The following is a 10,375-nucleotide window of genomic DNA, read 5'->3' on the forward strand; positions in this document are numbered from 1 at the left end:
TAAACTCACAAGCCTTTGAAGTACAGATTCTGAAAAGTGAAAGGTATACAATCAATAGAGACTTAAAGAGAAAAAAATTCTGCTTTATCCCCTGTACTGCTCTTGTCCTTTTCAGGAACTGTCATTCCTGTTCTTACATATTGTACCCTAAGAGTGATGATGAGAAATAACACGTTGTCACTCATTATTCTAAAATGGGGTTTTTATGATTTCTCATCTGTGATGGAACTGTTGCAGTTAGATGGAAAACAAACCCATGTTGGTATTTTTGTATCTGTGATTCTTGAAACTGAAATTTTGTTTGATTTCAAGCTGGAGATGTTAAATTGCTGTAATTTAAGGCAAAGGAATGATAGATTCAGACTATGCAGGCTATAAAATTATTTTCTGTGTCGTTTAGGAAAAGAACCTTGGACACTTCCACCCGCCAGGAACCATTTTAAATAGATATCCCATGACAGTCCACGTGTGCTCTACATGCTTTTTTCACACAAGTACAAGCACAGTACTATCTAAAATTTGTTGGCTGGAGCACAAAGAAGAGGCTATGAAATGCTGTTTCCTTAAATCATGGTTGGATCTTATACGCAATCGTTCTTTGGGAGGGAATATGAGACTAGTGAAGGGACCTAAGGGAGCAAGTTTACACTGCTAAAACTGAAAGAAAAACAGAGTTGCTATTCCGCAGAAGCTTATTAAGTTGTGGGTTTATTTTTGTTTTGCTTTTGTTTTGGTTTGATTTGATTTTTTTGCCAGGGTTCCCATTACTCCCCCAGGCTGTTTCCCGGTCCCGCCTCCGCTGGCAGCGCTGAGGCGGTTCCCGGCGGGCGGCGCGCGGCGCGGCCATGTTGCGCGGCCATGTTCCACAGCAGCACGCAGCGCCGGCACTGGACCTTCCCGGTCGAGGAGGAGCTGTCCCGGCGCCGGGCCGAGGCGAACCGCCGGGCACGGGGCAGGGCCGCGGCCAGCGGGAAGGTGCGCGGGGCCCGCAGGGAAGGCGGGCGCGGGGCGGAGGAGCGGGGCCGCGGGGCGGGAGCCGAGCGGGCGGGGCAGTCCGAGTGAGGAGCCGCTCTGCCTCTCCGCAGGTGCCGCAGGGCGAGGCGGTGCTCCTGGAGCCGCACGAAGAGCTGGCAATATGCAAATACTACGAGAAGCGGCTGTTGGATTTCTGCGCCGTGTTCAAGCCGGCGATGCCGCGGTCCGTGGTGGTGAGTGAGCGGCGCTGGGGCCGGGCCGCCTCGGCCGCCTCTGTCCTTCGCCTGCTGCTGCTTGCGTGGCTCGTTCTGGAGAGCGCGGATGTCTTTAGACCTAATTTCCCTCTTCCAGCTTTGCAGTCTGTGCCCGCTTCCTATATTTTTTGTTTGTTTCTGTGCATGCAGCCATTTCAAAACCAGTTGTTTCTCAACGTGATCTTCTGCTTGTGGCTCCTACACTTGCATGGGTGACTGGACTGCTTTGTTTGACTGAACTGTTGTGGTTTGTACCGCATCAGCGTTTGTACTGGCAGTTAACTGACCTACAGAGGAAAAAGAAAATTACCTTGAACTGACTTACCTTGAACGCAGACGAGTTTTTCAGAAGGGAGAGCGTGGGGACCTACAGCTGAAGCTGAGCCATTCAGATGAGTGGCTTGTATTGTGCCCTGTCAGTCCTCCCTTCTTCTGGCAGGTGTGGTGAAGAGTGCCCCACCTGACGATGCCTTTGAAAGGTGGCAGTAGCTGCCATGGCACATTCTGTGAAGCCAGACTTATATTTGAGAAGTGGCCCCTGTGGAGTCTTGTCAAGCAGTGGTTTTGGAAAACACCTGCTTTCATGCCAGTAAATGTGCTGCGGAAATTACTGATCTAAAAAGTCAAATGGTTGGGATTGCTTGCAACTTTTGGGATAATTTTTTTCCAGTCTTTGGTTTTTAAATTTCATTTGAATATGAGATTTTTCTCATGGAGATACTGTAGGGTTTTTGAGCATTGTCTTGTGAAGTATGTCTGAAAATTAAAGATTTTGTAAGCCTGTCATATTGCAGGCATAAATGAAATATTTAATGACATGGCTTTGTGTGTGTCATAGTGCCTTAGTGTATCCTGCATGCCTGCAGAATATATCAGACTTACCAGATCTGTGATTTTTTTCTAACGTATTTATTTTTTCTTTATCCATTTTTATTTCTTACCATTTTTTTTTCAATTTAGGGAACAGCTTGCATGTATTTTAAACGCTTTTACCTCAATAACTCAGTGATGGAGTATCATCCTCGGATAATAATGTGAGTTATCAACACTTCCTGAGTTATTCTGTCAAGTGGAACATTGGAGGTATAATCTTTTATATTTGTAAAGACCTGAAAAAAAAAGTGAGAAAGGAAATCTGTGATCTTAAATAGGCGTAAAGGTAAAATATGGTCTGTTTCACTTTCCATTTGGAAAAATTTGTTGTCTTCAGAACACGGTGTTTTGAAGATACAGTTTTTCTGAACAGAACTCTTGATAAAAGAATCGATGCTGCATAAATCAGTTGTTTGCTTTTTTGTTTTTTTTCCCCTCAAGGCTAACGTGTGCATTTTTGGCCTGTAAAGTAGATGAATTTAATGTATCCAGTGCACAGTTTGTTGGTAACCTTCGAGAAAGCCCTCTTGGACAGGAAAAAGCTCTTGAACAAATACTGGAATATGAACTGCTGCTTATTCAGCAACTGAACTTCCATCTCATCGTCCACAATCCATACCGGCCTTTTGAGGGATTTCTAATTGATTTGAAGGTAATAGAAAACTGTTTGGTGTGCTGTATGCTCTGTGTAGTAAAGTAATACAAGTCTGTCATGTGTTGTGTTAGAAAACTTTATTTCCTTTTGTGCCTGTGAACTTAAAGGATGTAATTACTAAAGTGCTTACAGATATCTTAAAGATGGTTATTTATGGTCTTTAAGCTTTTTAGGCTATTTTTTGAAAAAGAGGGAGGCTTGCTACTTTTTAGCTTTGTAAAGTATTGTTGTTTTGTGTGTTCTGAGCTTACAAACAAGGAGGAGCAGCCACTTACTTTCCTAAATATTTACTTTTTAGACTCGATACCCGATGCTGGAAAATCCCGAAGTTCTGAGGAAAACAGCTGATGACTTTCTCAGTCGAGTGGCTCTGACAGATGCATATCTGCTCTTTGCTCCCTCACAGATAGCTCTCACTGCCATATTATCTAGTGGTTCAAGAGCAGGAATTAATATGGAAAGGTAGTGTTTTCTTTTTATAGTTATGATTTAAAGAGTTTATTTGGTTCCTGTATAAAATTTTTCTTCAGACATTCTTAATTAGTACAGTTGTATATTTACTGATTGTTAATGCTGGTATGTTCTTTAGCTGTGTTTCAGAATTGTAGTCGTACTATTGGTTTCTCTTTCAAAAAGTAGGTGATAAATGCATTTAGTTGGTGTCTGGTTTTTACGTGCCTTGGGAAGAAGGAAAAAAAAGAAACGTTGACTTTGCCTCAGAACAGCGTAGCATTTTCACACTCATCTTAAAGATTATGGTGAAGAAAGTGGAAATACAGTAGAAACTGAGAGTTTCTTAAGAATCACTTAAAGAAAAAAATGAGATTTTTAAGGTTACTAAGGTTTAATGACACTGAACTGACAGCTATTAGGCATGCTGAAACTTAAGTGCTATATTTGGCTGGTACAACTGTTCATTTTCCACGGAAACAAACAAATGCTAAGGTGCTGTTTTAAATCAGTGCCCGCTTTCCTTTCTGTGCCCTAGCCACTTGGTGTTTGCACAGGCATTATTATCAAACGCTTTGGTACCTTTGCTGAAATGTGTAGTTTGTTTGGTTTGGTTCTCATAAAAACAAAACGTATGCTTTTTTTAAGAAAAACAGCTGAGGTAGTTCCTGTAAGGAGTTGTACCTGGCATGTTGTAATCACATGCCTGTGAGCATTTTGCATCCGGAGTGTAACACCTGCAGGCACAAGGGTTGATGCAAAATGCAAACAGTTCTTTTTAAATAAATTAGTTATTTTTAAATAAACCTCCTCTAAATGAATCTGAGATCTCTCTTGTTCAGAAAGAAAGAGTATTCTCTACAGGTTTCACTGTCCTTTCCAAATTGCATAAAAATATCCAGGTGCTTACTTTAACTTGAAAATTGATCTCATTCCTAGATCTGTATTCTGTACTGCTTGTCCAAAAATTCAGAAGAGCTTATTTGCAAAAAGTACTAAAATAATTTGTAGATAGCATAGGAAATAAGGTAACTTCGTTTGCATGTTCAGGAAGAACTCAAGTCTTTGTGACCTGTCTGCACCATGCGGTTGTTATAACCTGCTTATTTATTATTTTACTTGAGTTTTTGCTGCTGGACATGAGAGAAGCAAATGCTGGGTCTGTGGACCTGGGAGCAGGTGCCCCTGCAGAAGCGGGGCAGAACATTGGAGGGGTTTGAAAACCTGTCGTTCCCATGATGGAAGGAGCAAAACTACTTGGTTGTTGTAGGTCTTAGTGAGGAGTGTTACTCATGTCTGTTGGGGTTTTACCCAGGCACTGCACATGTATTAGTGTTCTTACTAAAAGGAAGTTTGAATCTCAGTGGGAAGAAGAAAGGACGCACAGGCTCTTACAAGACAACATTTAGGAATGGCTTTCAGCTGCCAAAAGAAGCAGGCCTGTCTTGCAAGCTCTGTTGTGTGTTGGTCAGTCTGAAAAACACTCTTCCGTAGTTTTGGCTTGTCCCATAGTTATACTGTGCAATAGTGTGATGTTGTCATAGAATCTTAAACCTAATTTGTCTTAGCTCTGTGAGGCTTACTTAGAAATGTTGAATTCTGTGGTGTTGGAACTTCAGGTTTTCACGTGGCTGGGGAATACTTTTGTCAAGTTCTTACAGTGACAGATTTGCTTTTTTATCACTTTAAAGCACTTACATAACCAAAGTGTTCTTACTTAGTCTAATCATAAAGCTCTAGCAGATGTAAATAATAAATATCACACTTTTTATTAATGGATAGTAACTGCCACAAATAATTATGACACTTCAAAAATTTATTCTTCCATGTCTCTTTGTAGCTATTTATCAGAAACTCTTATGCTGAAAGAAAACAGATCAACCTTATCCAGACTACTAGATGACATGAAATGTAAGTAAACGTTGGAAAAGTATGATAAAGAGTTATCTCTAAAGAACTAAAACCCATGTTTTTCCAAATGACTTTAAGCAGAAGGGTGTGCTTCCAGTGGCTTTCTTCACCTCAGGGCATGCATAAGGTAAATAAAACATGGGCAGTGTGGATGGACCATGTGGATGGAAGGGAAGAAAACACTGAAACACAATGAACAAATTAAACAAATGTAAATTAACAAATTAAATAAATTAAAAGGGAAGTGGCCTGCCTGATGCTTTCAGACTAGTAACTGACTTAAAATTGAGAAATCTATTTTGGGAACTAGATAATAGTTTTTGTAAGACATGATTAAATGACTTTTCAAGTCACTGTGTTTTAAAAATTGCAGCTTTAGGCAGAGCCTGCACATTACTGCTACTACCACCAGAGAGTATCTGCTGTAAGCTGAATGATTAATGTGAAGTGATATGCCAGGATTTCTACTGCACTTCTGGTTTGCAGCTATGAACATATTTCAAAAGATGTTTAGCTTCACTAGTGTGAGAAGTGTATATGCGTGTGTGTATTTTACAAATACCAAGAATACTAACATGGTTTAGCTAATAAGTCATAATCAGTGGACTTCTATTCCCTTTTTTTAATTAAGTGAAAAGGCTGGAATATGAAATTCTCAGATTCTCAGTAAGTGATCTGTTATTTGATGCTTTAGGCTAATGCATGCATTTAAAATGAGAGTGGTAGCATTGAAGCTTCGGTCTTTGGCAAGGCTGACTTGAGTAGTGAATGTGCCATACAAGTCACCAGGGTCTACAGAATCCATTTAAATTGAATTTACAGAACTTAAGGTGCCTTCCCTTTCTCTTCTTCTAACAAATGCAGTCTTCAGGTTTCCATTGCTGAGATCAAAGGGGACACTTGGATCTCTTATTCTTTGCTTCCATTATCCTGGAAGGGAGTTTTGCCCCAAAGGCAGCTCTTCTGTAAACATATGATGGTTGGAAGGAAATTTGTGAAGCATTTGTAAATGACTTTTACAAAGCTGGTCATAGAGAAAACAATCTTGTTTCTTGAAAGGTAGCTGTAAATGTAATTTGCATTGTTAACAAGACTGAAACCAGTCTTTTTTTAAGACAGAGGTACAGTGCTGAATGCAAAAAACTCTTGTGTATTTTGAAGCTTATTAGCACAGTAACATGAACTCTACATTATTAGAGTTTACCTTGAGGAAATCCAGAGTGTAGTGATGCTAATGGCTTGTTTCAGTGAAGTTATAATGAGGGAAGGAAGGATAAGGTGTTGGCTCAAGCCTGGCTATGAGGGATAAGCAATAGCAGCAGCCATGCTGCTGATAAGCTTGTCATGGACTGACCCCAGGTAGACACCAGGTACCCACCAAAGCCACTCCGTCAGTGACCTCCATAGCTGGGCAAGGGAGAAAAAGTATAATAAAAAGCTTGTGGGCTGAGATAAGGACAGGGAGAAGTCACTGGCCAGTCACAGTTGTGGGCAAAACAGACACAGCTGGGGTAAATTAGTTAAATTAACTGCCAGTCAGATCAGAGCAGGGTATGAGAAACAAAAACCAAATTTTCAAAGACTTTTCCCCTGCTACTCCCTTTTTCCTGGGCTAGGCTTCACTCCTGAATTCTCTCCCTCTAGCACAGGAGGACTGCAGTCAGCTTGTTTCTGCCACTCCCTTCCTCCTCAGGGGGAGGACTCCTTGCATTCTTCCCTTGCTCTGGTGTGGTGTCCCTCCATAGGACACAATCCTTCATGAACTCCTCCAGCGTGGGTTCTTCCCATGGGCTGCAGTTCTTCATGAACTGCTCCAGCATGGGACCATTCCATGGAGTGCAGTCCTTTGGAAACGCATTGCTCCAGTGTGGCTACTCCATGGGGTCCCAAGTCCTGCCAGCAAACCACCTCTGTCCATGGGTTTGCATGTCCCTGCTAGAAGCCTGCTGCAGCATGGTATTTCTGAAGGATCACAGCCTTCAGGCATATCTGCGTACTCCAGAGTGGACTCCTCCTTGGGCTGCAGGTGGATATTGTTGACTTCCACGAGCTGCAGGGGCTGCCTCACCATAGCTCCATCAGGAGCTGCAGGGGAATCCCTTTTGGTGCCTGGAGCACCTTTTCCCTGTCTTTCCTCACTGACCTTGGTGCCTGCAGGGCTGTTCTTCTCACATATTCTCACTCCTCTTTCCAGCAGCACTTACTGCTGCACAGGTGGATTCCCCCCACCTTAAATCTGTTATCCCACTGCTAAAGGGCTCAGCCTTGGCCAGTTGTAGGGACCTTCTGGAGCTGTCTGGCATTGGCTCTGTTGGACACAGGGGAAGCTTCCAGCATCTTCTCACAGAAGCCACCCCTGTAGCCCCCCCACTACCAACGTCTTTCTATGAAGACCCAACACAACCAGGCAGAGCAGAAATTGTTTATGTGCTTAGAGCTGTGTTGTTGCCATTGTAGGCATGAAAAATCTCATCAAGAAATATGAACTGCCGAGGGCTGAAGAGGTTGCTGGTCTAAAACAGAAATTAGAGAAGTGTCATGCCTTTGAGCTTGCACTTAGTACAAACCTGTAAGTAGATCTTTGATGTGTTAAAATTCAGCTGATTTTACTGGTATAGGAACATTAATTTTTTATCTATAGAAGTGATTGATTGAAAATGAAAACTCCTAAATGTGCACATGCTTGCTATGTGAGAGTCTGCTGAGAACCAAGACTCAACATGGTGCTTTCAGTAATACATAAATACATTCTTTTGTGCTGATTTGCACTGCAAGCTGATTATTTTGTTAACACAAAACTGGAATCCTGGGTGGCTTCTAAGGTCTGGCCACTTGATGTTGTATGCAATGAGAACTTTAAAACCATGTAATTAAAACAAGAATTGTGTAAAGGGTTAATGTTTTCTTAAGAATTATGTGGAGGGCAAAGAACTTGGTGATTTTTCTCCTCTGCCTTTTTCACTTCAGTAGACCCAGTGAACTTCCAGCATGCTGCTTGTTGAGGCTTTGGTAGTTTTTTATGTGACAAGTTTGCCATAATCTTAATATTGTGGTCAAATAAAGAGAGTCTAACTTATAAAAATACCTGAACATTTCAATTCTCATCTGGGTTAGGAAGAAGAGGAAAGGTTATGAAGATGATGAATATGTTGCAAAGAAATCCAAAATGGATGAGGTCAGTAAACCTTTTGTACAGGTACTTGTTTTTCCACTCTTAAGTGCCAAGATGAAAGTGAGACAGCTACTGAGATAAACTCATGCATCTGTATTACTCTTGTTGCTCAAACCAAATCTTTCAACATTTTTTTGTTTTCAAATGAGCCAGATTTCTTACTAGCCTGTGCTTGGAAGTGTTCTTGTACATCTCAGTCTTTTGTGGGGAAGGGGAAGAAAATGCATCCTTCCTGCTGTTTCTTGGGATCTGAAAGTTTTTATTTACTTTATTTGGCTTCTTGCTCAAAGCAGAAGTCAGATTCTGGACTAAGTTTCTACATCAGCCACTTTGCCAGCAAGGCTTGCATGAATTACAGATTGGTAGCTACTACTTCGGGTTATAAGACCTACTGTAAAAAGGTGGAGATAAACTGATGAGGGTTGTCTGCCAAAATCTGTGTCTTTTTTTAATTCAGGGAGTCTTGCTATTATAGATTATCTAAGTAGGTTGATGCTGTAGTGTCAAACTAGAATCCAAAAAATTATTTGAACAAGATTATAATAAAAACAGCATCGAAAGTATGTTTTAAGAAAATGTGGAACCTTAAATGTATTTTATAACTATGCTGTAAAACCTTTGACTAGCGTTTACTCCAAATGCTAGTCTTAAAAAGCATACTGAAATAGGCAACTCCATAAAATGGGCACTGGCAAAACTTCTCACTTTCTGACAAAGTGACATAGAGAACAGCTCTAAATGAGCTCTAGAGATTTCACTTGTTCCCTGCCCCAGTTTAATTTTAATTAGTTATGCTCTATGGTTTGAGGCATTTTTGATTTTTGGAGCTTGTTATTCATTCATATACATAATTCTTTTTCCAAAGGAGTAACCTGATTGGATCACATAGCCTACAGCATTTTATGATAGGATGTTGCGCAGTTCCAACAGGTCCTAAACTCAGGACTTTTCATTACTGACGTATCTGAACTGTCAAGGGTTTGTACTTGTGTAGTTTCAGTTCTAAGTAATTGTCACATGCAAGAGCAGATCTGAGCTGGCCAGGACCTAAAAGAGAAAGTGTGCTTAACTTTTCGAAAGCATATAGTGCGTGCAAATTGCTCAGACATGGAGGCTTCATTAATCCTGTCCTTAGACTGTAGTATACAGGTGCACAGTGAGTTCTAATGTACTTCTAGATGTTGTTTCAAATTATTTGTTTACACCTGAAGGTTAGTATCAGTAGCAAGGCCAGAACTCCTATGGAGAGCTCATCAGATTGAAAGATAGAGGAAATACACAAGGTAGTAGTTAAGCACAGGTGACTCATCTTCCAAGGTGATGACGCCATAAAAAGCACAGGATACTAGTAAGAGGTTACAGTATGAGGAAATCTCTACGTAACTGTAAGAAGCATGAGCTAAACCTCAGGCTGGTGCTGCAAGGGGCTGCTCCATGACTCTCTCCATGACTATAAGGGTAGGTATGGAAAAGTAGCTTAAAGTCTATAGGGATGACTTGCCACAACTTATAATATTTTAGTCTTTACTCTGTTCATGGAATCCTTCTGTGAGTTCTTAAATTCTGACCATAAAGAACACATAGGACATTACATGCACACCTTGCTCAAGGTGTTGTGTTTTTCCCTCCCATTAGGAAGAGTGGACTGATGATGATCTTGTGGATTCTGCATTACCTTAAAGGAAGATGGACTCCTATGCCACAGGTTCCTTATATTCTGTGTCATACAGCTTTTGTACTTTTAATCTTGGCAATAAAGCCTATTATTTTACTAAAGTAAAATTAGTTGTGGTTCCATTAAACCCTCATCCATAACGGGTCAAATATTAGCAAGAAATACTTGCTTTTAGAAATCTGCCACTTGTTTCTGGTTTGGGAACAGTTTGCTGTGGGTGAAGTATAGGGTTAGAGCATGGCAGCCACTACTTTGTTTCCTTTTTATATACCCCACTGGAACATAAACAGTTCTACAATACACACACTTAAATGCAGCCTTGGAGGTTGCCCAGTTTCATTCTCTGCTGCATTTTGTATGTAAGAGGTAGATCAGCCAGGTGCCTCTGTGCTCCAGCGTTTTTATTTTTA

At 41.0% G+C, this 10,375-nt stretch overlaps 1 protein-coding gene across 1 annotated transcript; it reads left to right on the top strand.

Annotated features, from left to right (window-relative positions):
• The first annotated feature begins 848 nt into the window (after positions 1 to 848).
• Positions 849 to 10,072, top strand: CCNH (cyclin H). The gene is made up of 9 exons (XM_050328554.1): positions 849 to 975; positions 1,086 to 1,208; positions 2,190 to 2,263; positions 2,544 to 2,754; positions 3,056 to 3,219; positions 5,048 to 5,118; positions 7,576 to 7,687; positions 8,233 to 8,293; positions 9,926 to 10,072. Exons 1-9 carry the CDS (start codon positions 859 to 861, stop codon positions 9,968 to 9,970), a joined length of 978 nt encoding a protein of 325 aa, XP_050184511.1. The 5' UTR covers positions 849 to 858; the 3' UTR covers positions 9,971 to 10,072.
• The last annotated feature ends 303 nt before the right edge of the window (positions 10,073 to 10,375 follow it).

Source organism: Myiozetetes cayanensis, unplaced genomic scaffold, assembly GCF_022539395.1.
Source record: "Myiozetetes cayanensis isolate MyiCay16 unplaced genomic scaffold, myiCay2020 scf4, whole genome shotgun sequence".
Lineage (NCBI taxonomy): Eukaryota > Metazoa > Chordata > Aves > Passeriformes > Tyrannidae > Myiozetetes > Myiozetetes cayanensis.

What these genes read in the sequence shown, in the direction of transcription:
- CCNH (XM_050328554.1), top strand. Translation starts at nt 859, where the DNA reads ATGTTCCACAGCAGCACGCAGCGCCGGCACTGGACCTTCCCGGTCGAG. An exon ending in CGATGCCGCGGTCCGTGGTG is followed by an intron (nt 1,209 to 2,189) that starts GTGAGTGAGCGG and finishes TTTTCAATTTAG; the next exon opens with GGAACAGCTTGCATGTATTT. An exon ending in CTTGCACTTAGTACAAACCT is followed by an intron (nt 7,688 to 8,232) that starts GTAAGTAGATCT and finishes CATCTGGGTTAG; the next exon opens with GAAGAAGAGGAAAGGTTATG.